Source organism: Elephantulus edwardii, unplaced genomic scaffold (genome assembly GCF_000299155.1).
Source record: "Elephantulus edwardii isolate Elephantulus edwardi_28Jun2011 unplaced genomic scaffold, EleEdw1.0 scaffold00067, whole genome shotgun sequence".
In the NCBI taxonomy this organism is placed as follows: Eukaryota; Metazoa; Chordata; class Mammalia; order Macroscelidea; family Macroscelididae; genus Elephantulus; species Elephantulus edwardii.
This window is the reverse complement of record NW_006399817.1, coordinates 2,839,847-2,860,314: the sequence shown is the minus strand read 5'-3', so window position 1 is coordinate 2,860,314 and position 20,468 is coordinate 2,839,847. Positions and strand designations below refer to the sequence as shown.

General features: G+C 37.7%; 1 protein-coding gene across 1 annotated transcript in view; it reads left to right on the top strand.

The window, feature by feature from the left end:
- LOC102845980 (taste receptor type 2 member 14-like) overlaps positions 1 to 16,976 on the top strand; it is a 35,184-nt gene extending 18,208 nt beyond the window's left edge. The window contains exon 2 of the mRNA XM_006888464.1: positions 16,898 to 16,976. Coding sequence (XP_006888526.1) covers positions 16,898 to 16,976 — 79 coding nt within the window. The remainder of the gene's footprint in view (positions 1 to 16,897) is intronic.
- The last annotated feature ends 3,492 nt before the right edge of the window (positions 16,977 to 20,468 follow it).

Here is a 20,468-nt window from a genome sequence, read left to right as displayed (position 1 = left end):
CTCCACCCCAAATCACTCTTCTCCTTGAAAAGAAAAACTCTTTCATTGGACCCTGTGCAATTCTTAAAATCTCTCCTGTGCTTGAGCCAACTGTTGGAGCCACTGTGTCAATCCACCTCATTGAGGGCCTTGCTCTTTTTCACTGACACTTTACTTTTCCTAGTACAGTATCTTCTTTGAGGAACTGACCTCTCCTGATAACATGCCCAAAACACATGAACCAAAGTCTCACCATTCCCTTTCTAAGCAATCTTCTGACTGGACTTCATCTAAGACTGATTTCTTTTTCCTTTTGGCAGTCCGTGTTCAATGTACTTTACCAACACAATTCAAAAGCATCAGTTTTTCTTTGGTCTTTTTTATTAATTGTCCAACCGTGCTATCTATGCTCATTAAACTGTTGGAAATACCAAAAAAAAAAGGGTTAATGAAATCAACAAACCACTAGCAAAACTAACAAAGGAAAAAGAAGATACAACTAATCAAAATAACAGTTGATGGGGCAATGTCACAAACAGACCAACTGTTATAATAAGGTTAACAATAGAATATTTTGAAAAACTATACTCAAACATATATGAAAACCTGGGGGAAATGGACAAATACTTAGAAACGCACAATCTACCCAAAATAACATTGTGTGTACATCTGTACAGACCCATTACAAAAGAAAAAAATTGAGACGGTAATAAAACCTTCCAACCAAAAAAGTCCTGGACCACATGGTTTTACTAGTGAATTTTATCATATATTTAGAGAAGAACTGTCACGAATTCTACAAATAGTTTTCAGAAAATAGAAAAAGATGGAATTCTCCCAAACTCATTCTACGAACCATACATATACGTGATACTAAAGTCAAGTAAAGACACCACCAAAATAAAAAAAAAAAAAACCCAAAAACAAAAACACCACCTATAGGCCAATATCTCTCATGATCATAGATGCAAAAATCCTTTACAAAATCTTGACCAATAGAATCCAATAGTACATAAAAAAATAATTTACCATGACCAAGTGGTTCAACATAAGAAAAACAATCAATGTCATTTATGACATTAACAAAGCAAAGAACAAGAACAACATGATCTTATCAATTGATGCAGAAAAGGCCTTTGACAAAATTCAAAACACTTTCCTAATTAAAGACCCAACAAAATAGGAATAGAGGGAAATTTCCTCAACATTGTGAAAAGTATATATACAAAGCTAAGGGCCAACATCATTTTCAATGGAGGGAAATTAAAGGTATTTCTTATGAGAACTGGAACTAGGCAAAGATGCCCACTATCACCTCTCCTATTAAATACTATATTGGAAGTCTAAGTGAGAGTAATAAGACAAGAGAAGGAGAAAAAGAAGTATCAAAATTGGCAAAGAGGAGGTAAAACTGTCTCTTTCTGAAGATGATACGATAGTATACTTAGAAATCCATAAAAACACAGCCGGAAAAATACTGGACATAGTCGACCAATTCAGAAAAGTAGCAGGATACAAGTTCAATGTAGAAAAATCAGTGTCATTTATCTACAGAGACAAAGAGAATATAAAAAATGAGCTAGGAAAAACAATACCAATCACAATAGCTAATCAACAGATTAAATACTTGAGAGCAAATCTAAGCAGAAATGCAAAATATTACTACAACATGGATAGGAAGACTCAATGTCATGAAAATAATGATTCTACCAAAAGGAAATCTGCAAATTCAATGAATATCAATACAAATACCAATACTAATTCCATTCTTCAATAAGATGGAAAAAGCAATTTCCAATTTTGTCTGGAATGGAAAGAGACCCCAAATAAAGTACTCCTGAAACCAGAAAACAAGGTAAGAGGCTTCATACTCCATGATTTCCAATCCTACTACATAGCCATGGTGATTAAGACAGCATGGTACTGGTACAGAGACAGACATATAGATCAATGGGATAGAAGTGAGAACCCAGAAATCAGCTTATCCACCTATGTCAATTGATTTTTTGCAAGGAGACAAAAATCAGTTAACTGGTGATATGACAACCTTTTAACAAATTACATTGACAAAATTGGAAAACCATCTGTAGAAAACTCAAGTAAGACTAGTATCTCACACCATACACAAAAAACAACTCAAGGTGGATCAAGGACCTAGAAGTAAAACCAAGGACTATAAATTTCATCACAGAAAAGCTTGGAAGGATCTAGAAGCCCTAATTCACAGCATGAACAGTCTTCCAATCACAATGAAAAACCTACAACCAGGAGACTACAAAATAGAGGAATGTTATCTTCTAAAAATCAAATCTTTATGCACACCCAAAAAGTTCTCCAACAGCGTGAAAAAGAAAGCCACAGACTGTGAAAAAATATTTGGTAATGACATATCTGATAAGGAACTTATATCTAAAATTTATAGACTATTCCAGCACTTCAACAAAAAAAAGTTACACAACCCAATCACAAAATGGGCACAGGATGTGAATAGACACTTCACCAAGGAAAACATTCATAAGACAAACAAATGCATGAAGAAATGTTCAAAATCCCTAGCTCTCAGAGAGAGGTATGAGATATCACCTCACCCTAGCAAAAATAGCAAAGTTCAACAGAGTAGTGAACAACAAATCCTGGTGAGGTTGTGGAGAGATTGGAACCCTTATTCACTGTTAGTGGGAGTGTAAAATGATGCAACCACTATGGACGGTGGTATGGCACTTTCTCAAAAAGTTGGAAATAGAAACACCATTTGCACTGCTAGGAATATACCCTTAAGAAACCAGAACTGCCAACAAAACAGATGTATGCACACCATGTTTATTACTGCATTATTCACAATAGCAAAGAAATGGAAGCAACCCAAGTGCCCATCAACAAACAAATGGATAGAAAAGTTATGATATATTCACACAGTGGAATACTAATTAACTTGTAAAACATTGTACAGTATAGATGACCCTGGAGGATATAATGCTGAATGAACAATCTCAATCACAGAAGGACAAATACAGCATAACATGACTGTTACAAAACAGGACTGATATGGGAAGTTAGAGGATGGATAGATAATGAACACTGCAACAGATGAAGGAAAGAACTGTTTAAAAGGGAATATGATTAGGCATTATATTTAAGACAACAGTCCAGAATAAGAGATACATTTCAAAGAGGAATGGGAGAAGAGGAGGGTGGGAGGGAGGAAATTGTGCAACATTGAATGAATATTGAAAAATTTTAAAACGTGAACTGGGGAAGGGAGGAGAAAAGGGGTGGAAGAAATGTGCAAGAATAAATGAATGAAAATTCTACTTCTCTATAAACTTTTGTTCAAATAATAATTACAATTTTAAAAATTATTATAGTTTTAAAAAAGAAGTGAGTTTAGTTCCAGGCCTGAAGAATATTTAAGGTACCTAGTCTCAGAGATTCTACTAATATCTCTCAGACCAGTAAGCTTGGTTGCTTTTTTAAAGTCTCTGAGTGTTTTTTAAAAAACGGTTTGTCTTGTATTTCTCACATTTTCCCTGACTCTACCCTTTCAGAGTGTTCAGTAGTACATAAATGTGCTAATTCTTCTATTCTCAGGGTCAGATTCTGGGATTATGTGGTCCGTTAGTTATTTGGGCCAACAGCTTCATCATGTCTTTTTATTTATTTTACTATCCCTTGATCCAGATAAAGAGACGATTTAGGAGAATACTCACAAGTTCAGTTTCATTAAAACGGGATGTTCAGTGTTTTCTTTGTGGTCTACTTTATACTAAGTGATCTAGGTCTGAGTCTATATAGGGAAATGATAATCATCTTCTAAAAGGACTATATTATACAAATGCAGAAACATTATGTTTTATTTTAAAATATTGACTAATTGATAATAATGCTCAGATTAAGAAAAATTCTATACTAAGGTTTTGTTATCTATCATTGAGTCAGAACCAATTCATAGCCAACTCCTCAGTGAGTTTTCAGAGACAATAAATCACATAGAAGGAGATTGTCTATCCTTAACCCATGAAGCAACTGGTAGATTCAAACTGTGTACCTTTGGGATTGCAAAAAAGCTTCTCACCACTAACCCACCAGAGCTCCTGACTATAGTATTAATAAAGAGACTAAGGTATGATAAAATATAGCTCATATGAGAATTTGAAAATAACAAGAGTTATTTTTGCAGACAATGTGTTTGCTTACTTAATCTATCCTAATCTTTAAAGAAAGATGTAAGATTAGCAATATTTTCAATATGATATAATTATGTATCTGTTCATAATGTCTTAGTTATCTATTGCTGCTATAATAGACATATTGTGAGTGGATGATTTTTTATTTTCTTTTTTCATTTTTTCCACTAGTTTATTTACAATTCTAATACAAATATGAACAAACTCTTTTGATTTCCTTCACCCCCCCATCAAATTGTACAACCCAATGATTAATCCCTTCTTCCCCCTATACATATACATCCCTCTGCTTCAAGCCTCTCCCACCCATCCTGGATCCTTATACTCATTCTACAATTATGGTGTTATACAATATTTGTCCTTGTGGGACCAAGTTAGTTCACTCAGCATAATGCTTTCCTGTCCCTCCCAAGTTAGACAATAATTTACAAAATCATTGCTCTCTCATGCTGTGTAGAATTTCATTGTGTGAATGTACTAAAATTTCTCAAACCATTCAATTGTGGTTGGACATCTGGGCTGTTTCCATGTTCTTGCGATGGTGAATAACACTGCTATGAACACTGATGTACACAACTCTGTCTGTGTCTCAGTTCTCATTTACTCAGGGCATATTCCAAGTAGTTTTTTCCTGCTCTGGTCACACAACAGACTCTTGGTCCAAATCCACAGGAACCAAGATAAAATCTTTCAATCAATTCCACCTGATTTCAAGATCATCTTAAAAATTGGTTTGAAATGGGAAGGAACTTGTGTGAAAAACAGCGTATTTGAATTTTGTAAATAAACTAATTTTAAAAAGAATTGGTTTGAGGCATTGAACATCAATGATCAAAAACTAGATAAGTTGTGAGATGATAATCAGAGATATCATCCATGAAGAAAACAAAAAGTCATTGTAAAAACAGAGAAAGTAAAATCTAAATGGATGTCAAAAGAGACCTAAATATTGCACTGGAGAGTCAAAACCCCAAAACAAAATTAAAATGTTGCAGTGAAAGAGCTGAACAAAACATTTCAAAGGGCAGCTTGGGAGGAGAAAGCAAAGTATTATAATGGAATTTACTGAGAGCTGGAGATGGAAAATAAAAAGGGAAAAACTAGTTCTGCTTTTCTCAAGCTAAAAGAACTAAAAACTAAAGTTAAGCCTCATGTCACAATATTGAAAGATTCTATGGACAATATATTGAATGGCCCAGAAAGCATCAAAAGAAGATGGAAGGAATACACAGAATCACTCTACTGCAAATAATTTCTTGACAATGAAAAATTTCAGGAAGTACCATATGAACAGGAGCTGATGGTAAAGAAGGAGGAATTTAAAGCTGCATTGAAGGCATTGGCACAAAATTAGGCCACAGGAATCGATGAGATGCCAATTGACATATTTCAGTTAACAGATGCAGTCTTGGATGCGTTCACCAGTTTATGCCAGAAAATTCAGAGGACAGCTGTCTGGCCAAGAGACTGGAAAAGGTCCATATTTGTTACCATTCCCAAGAAAGGTGATCCAATTGAATGTGGAAACTATTGAATAATATCATTAATATCACATGCAAGCAAAATACTGCTGAAGATCATTAAAAAATGGCTAGCACAGTATATAGATAGGGAACTACCACAAGGTCAAGCAGGATTTAGAAGAGGCTTTGGTACCAGGGATATCATTGCTGATATCGAATGGATCATGGCTGAAAGTAAGGAATACCAAGAGAATATCTATTTGTTCTTTATTGACTATGCAAAGGCATTTGACTGTGTAGATCAGAACAAGTTGTGGTTGACATTGAGAAGAATGAGAATTCCAGAACACTTAATATTCCAATATTCCTATTGGACATAAAAGAGAATAAACAAACATACATATATGTCAGGTTTCTAGAATATATAGGGTCAATTTTCCAAAATAGCAATTACATTAATGTTATTGTCCAAGGCAATTCCAACCAAAAACACAATTAATTTTAAAGAACCATTTTCACAATTGCTGAATAATTTAATCTAAAATTATACCATTAATTTTGTTAAGAACTAAGCTTTAATAAAATATCATGAGTAATGAGAGATCTTTGTGAGATATATTAACAAGGGACTTAGAAGTTTGAACATGCAACAAATGGGATTTAAATATAAGAGACCCTGGAGGGGGAGAAAAGGAACTCTGGTGGCCTAGTGGTAAAGAGTTGTGCTGTTGCACTGCAGTCCTGAAGGTGTGCAGTTCAAATCCACCAGACGCTCTGCTGGAGAAGGAGGGGCAATCTCCTCCTGCACCAGTCAGATCAGGTTTGACTACACACACACACACACACACACACACACACACACACACACACACAGAGAGAGAGAGAAAATTAAAAAAAAATATTTGTGCTGTCTGTCAATCCTAAAGCATGCGAGTTAAATCCACCACCAGAGATGCATGACATTTAGGTTAGCAGTCGTCCTGATGGACTATGCTCAATTCTGGTTGATGGTTGGTGGTTGTGTACCATCTAGCCAGAACTGAATCATAGCTGGCCCTCCAGCAAGTTTTCAGGGACTATAAAATGCACAAGAGGGAATTGCCTGTCTTTCTCCTGCAGAGCAACTGGTAAATATAAATTGCATGCCATAAGGTTGGAAGTACAACTATATGGTGGTTTGAATCCATGAGGGACCGTGAGTTGATCTGACTCAATAGCAATGAGTTTTTTTGTTTTGATCTTTAAGATTAAGGTTTCATTTTGAAAGAATAAAAATTCATATTTTAATAACACTATAAAATTTTCTGAGAGCACTGTTTTTGAAATTACAATATAACTATATGTAAACATTCCCAATGCAATAGATTTCTTTATGTATAACTTTTCTAGTGATAGTGTTTACATTTTGCAAATATGATTAATCTTCATAGAATTTACCCAATGATGGCAAGGATTTATTAACAGTTAAAAAGGTAGAGTACAGAGTACATTCAATACTCAATAGTATTGAATGACTTTTGGTCCACTGAGATGACTATTTGGTCTGGTCCTGCTAGAAGCACCACATATTTATTTAAAAAATATTTACATAAATATTTATAGAGTAGGCACAGATAGGAGTTCTGGTGGCCTAGTAGTTAGAGGCTGCACTGCAATCCCAAAGGCACCAGCTGCTCAGAGGGAGAAGGATAGACAATCCTATCCAGTACCATTAACTGCCTCTGAAAACCTGCAAAAGGTTCAGCTATGAATTAGTTCTGACTTGGTGGTACACATAACAACAACAACAAAGTGCAGATGACACAATGTTGCTTTCTGAAACTGAGGAGGGCCTGAGGCATTTGCTGCAAGAGGTCAAGGACTGCAGCCTTCAATATGGACTGAAGCTCAACATCAAGAAAACAAAGATTCTCACCTCTGGGTCAATTGGCAGCATTATGATCGATGGAGAAAAGATTGAGCTTGTTAATAGCTTCAGTTTGCTTGGCTCCACAATGAACACTCTTGGTATCAGCAGACAGGAAATCAAAGATGAATTGCATTGGGAAAATTTGCTGTCTGGGACCTCTCCAGCTCTGTCTCAAATATGTTGGGCATGTTACCAGGAGGGATCAGTCCTTGGAGAGGGACATCATGCTTGGAAAGGTGGAGGCATAGCACAAGAGAAGAAACTCTGAATGAGGTGGACTCAGTTATAAGATTGGCTCAGGATAGAGCAGGGTTCAGAGCTGTTGTACATAGGTAGCTATGAGTCACAAGCTATTTGATGACATATAACAACTGCAACAACAACAAGGCATTAGTGAGATGAATCAGAAAACTATATGCTCTGATGTCTAGAATGAAAATGTGAGGAAAATATAGAGCTACATTCATTGTCAAATGACCAGTTTTCTAGACCTATTCTGAAGTACAGGACTGTATTATTACATACATACATACAAGTAATACAGGTTAACATAACTATCATTAAAATATATGCATTAACAACTTCAGTCAGAGGAGGAAATTAAAGATTTCTACCAACCTTTTAGCCTGAAATTTATTAAATATGCAATTATAATTCATTAATAATAATTAGTGACTAGAATGCAGAAATTGGGTAAAAGTTGTACTAGTATGGGAAATTACAGACTTGGTGACAGAAATGAGGGTACAGAAACAATGACCGAATTTTGTGCAATCAATTATTTATTAATTGTGAATAACTTTTCTTAAAAACGCGATTGGCCAAAACAACTATGACATATCATCTCACCTGAGTCAGAATAGCAAAATTTAACAGAACAGCAAACAACAAATGCTAGTGAGGTTGTGGAGAAACTGGAACCTTTATACACTGTTAGTGAAAGTAAAATAGTGCAACCACTATGGAAGGCTGTATGGCACTTTCTCAAAAAGTTGCAAATAGAAATACCGTTTGATACAGCAGTTCCACTACTGAGACTATACCCCAAAGAAACCACAACTGCCACTCAAGCAGATACATGCACACCCATATTTATTGCAGCTTTGTTCACAATAGCAAAGAGTTGGAAACAACCTAAGTGCTCATCAACAAACAAATGGATAGAGAAGCTTTGGTATATTCACACAATGGAATGTTACACTACATTGAAAAACAAGGAACTCATGCAAAATCTTGAACAACCAAGGAAGTATCAAAAGAAGTTGGAAGGAATGAGCAGTACTGAAAAGAATTGATTGACATGGAACCATTTCAAGAAGTAGAATATGGTCTAGAACTAATTGTGAAAAAGGAAGACACTCAAGCTGTTCTGAAGGGATTGGCAAAAACTAAGTGCCCAGGAATTGATGGAATACTACCTGACATATTTCAACAAATAGATTCTGTCTTGGATGTGTTCACTAGGTTGTACAAAGAAATCTGGAGGACAACTACTCAACTAACTCAATGAAAGATATCCATATTTATTTATTCCCATTCACAGGAAACGTGATCCAATAGAATGCAGAAATTATCAAACAATATGATTAACATGTTCCCATTCCAAAGAAGGGTGACTATAAAGCAATATTATTGATTTCACATGCAAGCAGGATTCTACTGAAGATGATCCAAAAATGACTAGAATAGCACATCAGCAGAGAACTGCCAGAGGTCCAGCCAGGGTTAAGAAGGGGTTGTGGTACTAGGGATATTGTAGCTGATGTTAGATGGATCTTGGCTGAAAGCAGGGAATACCAGAAAAAATGTCTAACTGTGCTTCGTTATGCAAAGGCGTTTGACTGTGTGGATCATAACAAACTAGCTGACTCTGAGAATAATGGAAATCCCAGAACATTTGATTGTGCTAATGCAAAACCTATACTTGGACCAAGAGGCAGTGGTCAGAACAGAGCAAGGAGACACTGCATGGTTCAAAATTGGGAAGGGCATGTGCCAGGCTTGTGTCCTGTCTCCATACCTTTTCAACCTTTATGCAGAACAGATTATCCAGGAGGCTGGGCTCTATGAGGAGAAGTGTGGTGTCAGGACTGGTGGAAGATCTATTAACAATCTATGTTATGCAGATGACACAACCCTGCTTGCTGAAACTGAGGAGAACTTGAAGCGCTTGCTGCAGAGGGTCAAAGACCTTTCTGGTGGATTGAGGCTCAATGTCAAGAAGACAGATTCTCACCACTGGATCAACTGGCAGCATCAAGATGGATGATGAAGAGATTGAGATTGTTAACAACTTTAGTCTGCTTGGCTCCACAGTCAATGCTCTTGGCACCAGCAGCCAGGAATTTAAAAAACGTATTGTGATGGGAAAGTCTGCTGTTAGGGACCTCTCCAAAATACTGAAGAGCAATGGTGTCATGCTGGAGACTAAGGTGCATTTGATACAGGCCATGGTCTTTTGCAATCACTTGTTATGCATCAGAGAATTGGACAATGACCAGGGAGGCTAGAAGGAGAATTGATGTCTCTGAGGTGTGGTGCTGGAGAAGAGTATTGAGGGCACCATGGACTGCTAAGAAAACAAACAAATTCATCTTTGAGAGGGTTAAACCGGGCTGCTCCTTGGAGGTAAGGAATCTGAGGCTCCTTCTGACATACTTTGGTCATGTTGTAAGGAGGAACTGGTCCTTGGAGAGGGACATCATGCTTGGGAGGGTAGAGGGACAGCACAGGAAGGGAAGACCCTCTATGAAGTGAATTGATTCAGTGACTTGGGTAATCGGTATGGGTGTGTCGGAGGCAGTGCGATTGGCAAAGGATAGAGCAGGGTTTAGGGCTGTTGTACATAAGATCGCTATGAGTCGCAAGCGACTCAATAACACTTAACAACAACAAAGATTAGCATCCCATGCGTGCAAAAACTTGTTGAAGGCTATCCAAAAATGGTTAGAACACTACATCAACAAAGAACTGATAAAAACACAAGTCTATTTAGAAGAGGCTATGGCAGTAGGAATAGCAATGCTATTGTCAAATGGATCTGGCCTGAAAGTAGAGAGTACCAGAAGGATATCTGCTTCTATTTTATTGACAGTGCAAAGGTATTTGACTGTGGGAATGATAGCAAAGTATGGTTAACATGGAGAAATTTTTAACAGGGGAGGACAAAACCCTCAAGATCAAGAAGAACCACTGTTTTTATGATTAGGATATGGAGTTTCTGCAAGATGGGGGTGGGACTTTTAAAAAGAGCTCAGTAGGGCTCCAGGACTATAACACTGAACACATTGTTAAGCCTACAATGTTCCTGGTGACAGAATCAGTGGCCAAAAGAGCCTGCATGGCTAAGAGAGAGACTGTACGACTGAGAAGACTGTTACACTGGCTAGGAACTTGTCCATTTAGCAGTGGAGAAGCCTGACTACAGAGGAGAGATGAGAGTGCTGTCTTGTCCTGATGAAGGGAGAGGTGGTTTTACTACTTCATTTGAGCCTTCCATCTCTTGCCTTGCTGCTTCCTGACCCTAACCCATGGTGGATGTTGTCACTTCCAAGTTGATTCTAATCCTGAAATGTAGCTTGTTACTTCTCTAATGAACGTCATAGCAGTTAAGTACTGTTTGTGAGTTCTGTATGGTCATTACAACAAATTGTCAAATGTAGCAGAGAAATAGTGTCATGGGAGAGTAGCTGGTGTCAGAAACTATGTAGAAGTAGAAAGGCAGAAGTATACCTGATTTCTGTCTCATGGTTACAGCTTTGTGCTGGTACTGATTCATAGCCTTTATCAATGTATATGATTTCTTGTGCTGCTTTTACATTATTAATTATCAGCTTCTGGTTTAAGATTGTTTCCTTGGAGTGTCTTCAGGGAAACCTGAAGCTCTCAAGAGAAAAGTACTAAATGCCAAATAATGCTTTCTGAAATTCTACATTATGTATTGTTTTGTTTAATTATATGCTTTATGATATTAACCCATAAGCATCACCACAACATAACTAAGCTCTATCTATGAATTTAGACACTTTTCTGTTTATTGTAGATAATGGGTTTTTTAATTCTACTAATAACTGAACGCTGAATCCAATCTATGTAGAAATCAGGCAAAGCAAAACTTACAAATCAGAACAATGAAAGAGAATATTTTTATTTGCATGCTATCAAGTAAGAGTTCAGCTTTTACTTGGACATTAACTATGTAGCATTTCAGCCTATGACAACAACACGATATATGAACTAAAGATAGTTTTGATTGCTCTGGAAATAATGCCTTTCATAATGAGAACTTCAAACTCATTTGTTAGCATACTTTTGTACTCTTTTGTTCATCTTAAAAAAGATGTTTACTACAAGCTCAAAAATAAGATGTTTATAGAATTTTTAGATCAAAAGAAATTGTAAGCAGTGTTATTAGCCTTCTAATTTTTGTTGGTTGTTTGCATACATAAAAAGAGGCAAATAATTTTTCTATTGTACTATTTCTATAATTTTATTCTGAAAATTTTAGAAATAGTTTAGAGGACTAGTGAACTGAATTGACTGGGTTGTTGTTGTTGTTGTTATGTGCCGTCAAGTCGCTTGCGACTCATAGCGACCCTATGTATAACAGCTTTAAACCCTGCTCTATCCTGTGGCAAAAGCATTGCTTCTGACACACCCATCACAATTACCCCAGTCACTGAGTCAATCCACCTCATACAAGGTCTTCCGCTCCTGTGCTGTCCTTCCACCCTCCCAAGCATGATGTTCCTCTCTAAGGACATGTCCCTCCTTACAACATGTCCAAAGTATATCAGACAAAGCCCCAGAATCCTTGCCTCTAAGGAGTAGCCTGGTTTAACCATCTCCAGGATGAATCTGTTTGTTTTCTTGGCAGTCCATGGCACATTCAATACTCTTCTCTAGCACCACAGCTCAAAGGCATCAATTCTCCTTCTATCCTCCCGAGTCATTGTCCAACTCTCTGATGCATAACAAGTGAGAGCAAAGACCATGTCCTGTATCAGGTGCACCTTAGTCTCCAGAGAGACACCATTGCTATTGAATACTTTAGAGAGGTCCCTAACAGCAGACTTTCCCATCACAATACGTTTTTTTCTTTCCTGGCTGCTGGTGCCAAGAGTGTTGACTGTGGAGCCGAGCAAACTGAGCTGTGAACAGTCTCAAGTTTCTTCGCCATCCTTCCTGATGCTACCAATTGGTCCAGTGGTGAGAATCTTTGTCTTCTTGACATTGAGCCTCAATCCGTACTGAAGACTGCAGTCCTTGACCCTCTGCAGCAAGCATTTCAGGTCCTCCTCAGTTTCAGCAAGCAGGGTTGTGACATCTGCATAATGCAGATTGTTAATAGATCTTCCACCAATCCTGACGCCACACTTCTCAGAGAGCCCAGCCTCTAGGATAATCTATTCTGCACACAGGTCGAAAAGGTATGGAGATAGGACACATCCCTGGTGTACACCCTTCCCAATTTTGAACCGTGCAGTGTAACCCTGCTCTGTTCTGACGACTGCCTCTTGGTCCAAGTATAGGTTTAGCATTAGCATGATTAAATGACTGGCTTAAGAAAGAAAATATTCCAGCTGACATATTCTCACTGCTTTGATAGCCTCCAGAATCCATGTTGTTATGTGCTGCCAAGTAGCTAGCAACTCATAGCAATCCTGTGTACAACATCCCTGGACCCCACTCTATCCTGTGCCAATCTTATTGTCTCTGACACGCCTACCCCCCATTACCCCAGACACTGAATCAATCCATTTTATAAAGGGTCTTCCTCTTTTCTGCTGTCTTTCCACTCTCCCCTGTATGACATCCCTCTCCAAGGACTGGTCTCTCCTTGCAATATGCCTAGAGTATGTCATATGAAGCTTCAGAATCCTTGCCTCCAAGGAGCAGCCTGGCATCACCCTCTATCGAATGAATCAGTTCATGGTTTATTCAATGCTTTTCTAAAGCACCACAGCTCAAAGGCACCAATTTTCCTTCTATCATCCCTAGTCATAGTCCAGCTTTCTGAAGCATAACAAGTAATTGCAAAGACCATGTACTGAATCAAGCACACCTTAATCTCCAGACTGATATCATTGCTCTTCAGTTCTTTGGAGAGGTCTCTGACAGCATGCTTTCTCAATGCAGCAATTCATCTTTAAATTTCCTTGCTGCTAGTGCCCAGAGTGTTGATTGTGGAGCCAAACAAACAGAAACTGTTAACAGTCTCAATCTCTTCATGGTCTGTCATGATGCTTCCAATTGGTCCAGTGGTGATGTGTGTGTGTGTGTGTGTGTGTGTGTGTGTGTGTGTGTGTGTGTGTGTGTTGAGCTTCAATCCATAATGAAGGCTGCAGTCCTTGACCTTCTTCAGCACCAGTCCCAATTTTGAACCATGCAGTATTCCTTCCTCTCTTCTGTCAGCTGTCTCCTCGCCCAAGTATAGGTTTCACATAAACACAGTCATGATCTGGCAAATAATATATTCATATGCAACATCGTATAATTGAGTTTTTATGAATTAGAAGAAACCTACTATTGCCTGAGTGATAAACATTTCAGCATCTGGATTGCTTCTGTTGTTGTTATTATGTGTCATTGAGGCACTTGTGACTCATAGCAAACCTATGCTCAGAATATTGCTCTATTCTAGCCAATTTCATTATCTCTAACACATTACCCTCACAATGCCAGTAACTGAAGCAGTCCATCTCATTCAGGGTCTTCCTCTCTTGCACTGTTCTTCCACCTTTCCAAGCATCATGTCCCTCTCTAAGGACTCGGCCCTCATTGCAACATGCCCAAAATATGTGAGACAGAGCTTCAAAATCCTTGCCTGTTCAAGGAGTAGCTTGATTTCACCCTCTCCAGCACAGACTTTTTTCTCTTAACAAACAGTCCATGATATATAATACGTTTCCAGCACCTAAACTCAAAGGCATCAGTTCTTCTGCTATCATCCTTATTCATTGTCCAGCTCTCTGATGCATAGCAAGTTAATGGGAAGACCATGGCTTGGATCAGCCACATCTTAGTCTCTAGACTGATATCATTGCTCTTCAGTACTCTGGAGAGGTCCCTTACAGCAGATTTTCCCAATGCAATTCATCTTTTGACTTCCTAGCTGTTGGTACCAAGAGTGTTCATTGTGGAAAAAGCAAGCTGAATCTGTTAACAATCTCGATCTTTTCTCCAACTATCATTATGTTGCCAGTTGGCCCAGAGGTGAGATTCTTTATTTTCTTGAGTTGAGCTTCAATCCATATTGAAGACTTCAGTCCTTGACCTTCTGTAGCAAATGCCTCAGGTCCTTCTTAATTTCAGCAAGCAAGGTTGTATCATCTGGATAATGCAGCTAGCTGGTGAGTCTTCCTCCAATCCTGATGCCACATTCCTCCTACTAAAGTCCAACTTCCCAAGTCATCTATTCCACATATAGATTGAAAAAGTATGGGAGTAGGATGCATTCCTGGCATACACCTTTCCTGATCTTGAACCAGGTAATGTTTTCTTTGTCTGCCTCCTAGTCCAAGTACAGTTTTCTCATGAGCACTATTAAGTGTTCTGGGATTCCCATTCTATTTTAAGGTTAGCCACAATTTATTGTGTTCCACACAGTCAACTGTCTTTGCATTGTCACTGATGCACAGATAGACACTCCTTTGGTACTCTCTACTTTCAGCTAAGATCATTATAACATTGGTTGTAATGCCCTTAGTGCCACAGCCTATTCTAAACCCAGCATGCATATCTGGCAATTCTCTGTTGCTGCATTGTTCCAGTTGTTTTGGGTAATCTTTAGCAGTAACTTGCTTGCATGTGATATTAATGATATTATTTGATAATTTCCACACTCTATTGAATCCCCATTTTTTGGAATAGGAGCAAATATAGTTCTCTTCCAGTCAGTTGGTCACATAGTTGCCCTCCTATTTTCTTGGCGACAAACAGATGACCACATCTTGGGTAGCATCTGTTTGTTGAAATATATCAATTGGTATTCAGTCAGTTCCTAGCGCCTTGTCTTTTGCCAATTTCTTCAGAGCAACTAGAACTTATCCTTCGCCACTATCACCTCCTGAGCATATGTTGTTTCATGAAATTCTTCCGTATCAGTCAATTCTTTTTGGTATAATGACTCTGTGAGTCTGCTTGCTTCTAGTTTCAGCAAATTTCATTTGCTCAAGACAGTCAATTTCTCTGGCTGTTGGTTGTTTGGGTTTTTTCTCTCTCTTCACTTAGAGTTCAAACGTGGTTCTGGTGACACTCTTAGAATTGTTGGTGTTTTTAAGATTTTCATCTTGCAGTGGTAATTAGAGATCACTTGATGTGGATAGATTATTTTAAAGGTCAGGATTTTGAAGACCATACTGTGTAAAATTATAAACTTTTAAAACCGATTGTATCCACACTAGCAACTTTAATACCTTTATTCATGGTGTCTTTTTTGTTATTAACTTTTTTTCCTATGGAAGCATCTAAAGATGATGCACCACCATGTTCTGTGATCCCAAGATCTCATATCCAAAGTTCGACAGAAGAGCTGTGCAAACTGTTCTCTCCTTTTTGCTGTCATTTGCTTTTTGCACCTGTAAAAGGAGCAAGGACCTCATGAGGATAGCTATATGTGACCTCTACCAACTCCACGAAGGGGAGCTGTTCTTGTCAACACACCCGCAACACAAAACCAATTCCTATGACGTCAGGTATGTTCTCCATGCTTCTGCATCTTTTTCTACTCATCCCAACACCAATCTTACTTCTCTATTGTGTCCCAAATCCATTGTGATATCTCACAGACCACACCGAACAATGCTTGGAAGTCATAAGGCTATATTTTAGGTTAGCAGACAGCTTCTGAAATATTCTCACAGGCACCTCAGCCTTGAGGCTTGAGGCAAGTGTTACAAAGCCCTTAGTCCTGCCAATCATGACACTTTCCCCTGAGTCCTTCCAAAAACTTGGAAAAAGGGCTTTTGGGTCTGGTTCAGTAGGGTTACACTCCCAGGGTTGGCTCCATCCCATGTTAGGTCTTTAGTTCTTTTCTAGACCTCCTCTGAAGGTCTGGCATAAGAATCTCTATTCCTGAAGGGTATGGATTCCATGCCTGCTTCTCTTTTACAGGTGCAAAGTCTACCACTGAATCTGCTCAATTTAGTGGTAAGATTAGCCAATCCCCTTGTATATAGAAACACCATATTTACATTCCAGGCCATCTAAACAACAAAGTGAAGCCAATTTGAACAATAAAGCCTCAATACTAAACTTGAAATGTTAATATACAACAGAACATACTGGTTTTATGTTCATTCTCACTATTGGGATTATCTATTCTTTAAGTCACTCCTTTATTCTTATATGGGAAACAAAAGGCTAAAACAGACCTTTCTGTCAGTTGTGTGGGAGTTGAGGTACTGGCTGAAAGGCAGAAAAGTCTCATTTCATAGATAAATAAGAAAGACATCTTATGTCTTCCAGGAGAGAAGTAACTGATGGAATCTATGTGGAATATTTTCTAGTTCTTACTTTTCATGTCTATGCATCCTCATTATTTTTTTTTGTTTTAGAGTGGGTTTTTGAATTTTTTAAAAAATATTTGTTACTTTGTGTGTAATAATTCCTATATATTGTGTTTTGTTCAAGTACTTCATATAATCAGTATATTTTATGCTTAATTTATGTTTTATACAATCATTACATTATACATTACATTTTATCTAATCTATGCCTATGACTAGGGAGCTCTCGTGGCCTAGTGGCAGGAAGCTCTGCTGCAATCCTGAAGGCACACAGTTTGAGGACACCAGCTGCTCTGTAGGAGAAGGATCTTATGTATAGCAGATGGTTGTTACTATGGTTATTAGATGACATGGATTCAACTAGACTCATAGAGACTCCATGAACAACAGAACTGAAACTTAGTCTAGCTTGGGCTATATTTACAATCTCTCATCTCATTGAGCCTGTTGTTGAAAAACACTGTGTCAAATATACCTTGTTGAGAATCTTCCTCTCTTTGTCTGACCTTCCAACTTTTCCAGTATAATGCCTTTTTCCAAGAACTGGCCCATCCCGGAAACCTGTATGTGAGATGAAGTTTCACCTCCTTGCCTCCAAGGTTGCACTTTCTTCAAGACATATTTATTTATTTATTTATTTATTTATTTTGGAAGACCTTGAGATAATCAGTGGATCACAATTTGTTGCATAATCTCCAACACTATAATCTATTTCATGTTGTTGTTGATGTTGTTATGTGCCGTCGAGTCATCTGCGACTCATAACGACCCTATGTACAACAGCCCTAAACTCTGCCCTATCCTGTGCCAATCTCACTGTCTCTGACACACCTACTCCCATTACCCCAGACACTGAATCAATACATCTCATCGAGGGCCTTCCCCTCCTGGGCCTGCCCTCCACCCTCCCAAGCATGATGTCCTTCTCCAAGGACTGGCCCCTCCTTGCAACATGTCCAAAGTATGTCAGACAAAGCCTCAGAATCCTTGCCTCCAAGGAACAACCCAACTTCACCCTCTCCATGACAAACCTGTTCGTTTTCTTAGCAGTCCATGGTATATTCAACACTCTTCTCCAACACCACAGCTCAAAGGCATCAATTCTCCTTCTATCAACCTTAGTCATTATCCAGCTCTGTGATGTATAGCAAGTGATTGCAAAGACCATGGCATGAATCAGGTGCACCTTAGTCTCCAGACTGACTTCGATATTTTAGAGAGGTCCCTAAACACAGACTTTCCCATCACAATATGTCTTTTAATTTCCTGGCTGGCTGCTGATGCCAAGAGTATGGACTGTGGAGCCAAGCAAACCAAAAGTGTGAACAATCTCAATCTCTTCACCATCCATCATAATGCTGCCAATCGGCCCAGTGGTAGGAATCTTCGTTTTATTGGTATTGAAATTCAATCCATACTGATGACTGCAGTCCCTGACCTTCCACAGTAAGTGCTTCAGGTCCTTCTCAGTGTCAGCAAGCAGGGTTGTGTCATATGCATAACGCAGATTGTTGATGACTATTCCTCCAATCTTGATGCCACGTATCTCCTCATTAGGCCCAGCCTCCTGGATAATACGTTCTGCGTAAAGAATGAAAAGATATTGAGACAGCATGCATCCCTGGCGTATACCCATAAGCTATCAGATCAAGGGGTGTATAGCAGGATATAGGTGTTGAAAGGAGTAGGTGGAAGTGGAAGGGAATGATGGTGAAGCAGGGAAATGGGTGGGTCAAGAGACTCATGTCAAGGGCAGGGACAACACTAAAACTACTGGCTATTTCTACAATTGGGAAAGATCTTTCATCTGCATTGTTCTGTAAAATACTTGTCTGTCAGATACTTTTCTAAATCTGAGCATTAAGATTAAGACAGACTCAGAAGAAGGACTGGCCATCCACTTCCAAAATAGCAGGCCTTCAAAAACCCTATGTACAATAGAACACACTTAGACTAGGAGATAGGACACCAGAGGTGGAGCTTTCAAGTATGGAGCTATTGCATAGTAAATCAATAACAAATAAACATCTTTCTGAAATTTTCCACTTTTAGTCAAGATCCATCTGACAACCACACTGATATTCTTTATACCACTGTTTCTTCCATCCATGTACTGTTCTAGGTTTTTTGAAGAAACTTTGTTAATATTTCACTCATATGTGGTGTTAATGATATTGCTTGATAAATTCCAAATTGTGTTATATCACCTGCTTTGGAATAATGGGCATAAATATGATATCTTCCAGTCACTTGGTTAAGTAGCTGTCCTCTATATTTCTTGACATAAGTAAGTACATCCAGGACTGCATCTGTTTGTTGAAACAAGTCAATTGATTGGGGCTTATTTTTTTGCCAGTTTCTTCAGTGTACCTTGAACTTTTTCCTTTATTACCACCAATTCTTGATCATATGCTACTTCCTGAAATTGTTCAGTGTTGACTAAATTGTTTGGTACATTGACTCTATATTCCTTCCATTTTCTTTTATGCCTTTGTATTATCCAGAATTTCCCCATAGAATCCTTCAGTATTGCAACTTGAGATTGAATTCTTTTTATTCAGTTTTTTTCAGTGTCCGTAATGTTGAACATGATAGCTTATTGATGTTACTTTTGAACAAGTCAGATGTTGCCTTTCAGTTTGGTGCCATTTACTGAATCTTTATTAATTTGGCATATACAATTGACATGAAGGGATGTCAGGAATACATATTTTGAATAGTTTAAAAATCATTATATAAATTCAACAATATTTTAAAATGTATTTATATTTTCCATAATTGATATAAATAATATTTATTAATTCAATGATACTAAGTGACAACTAAATTTTATTTGTAGTACAGGATCAAGAAATTTTGGCAAATTCATATATTTGATACTATTTGGTACCTAAAATATTTTAAATCCTGCAATTGAAACATATGGATAATTATCTTACAATAAAACATTTAACAGAAGAATCCAAATTTACCTCAGAAAAGAGAAAATAAATCTATAAATGTATATGATTTGTTTAAAGTGCAGCTGCAAGTTGAGTAAACTAATACTTAACTACACATATTTTGGTAGTAAAACTACTAAGAAAACTATGGAAATTATTTCCACGAAGGATGATTTGGAAGTAAAACAGTTGTGATAATGAGGGGTCCTACAGTGAGATTCAGGAGATATTTTTTAATCTATGTGTTATTAACACCAATGTTGACTTTATAAAATTTCTTAAATAGTACATCATCATCATCTTTATGATGGATTTCTTCAAATTATCCTGACAATTATCAATGATTGTATTTAGAGAAACATGTTATAGGCATTATTTATTTTTCAGGTAGGCAATTTTCATTCAAAGAGATTTAAATTGAAAGCACAATAATGTTTTCTCTATTGGTATCAGAAATATAAGTAATATTTCTTTTTTAATTT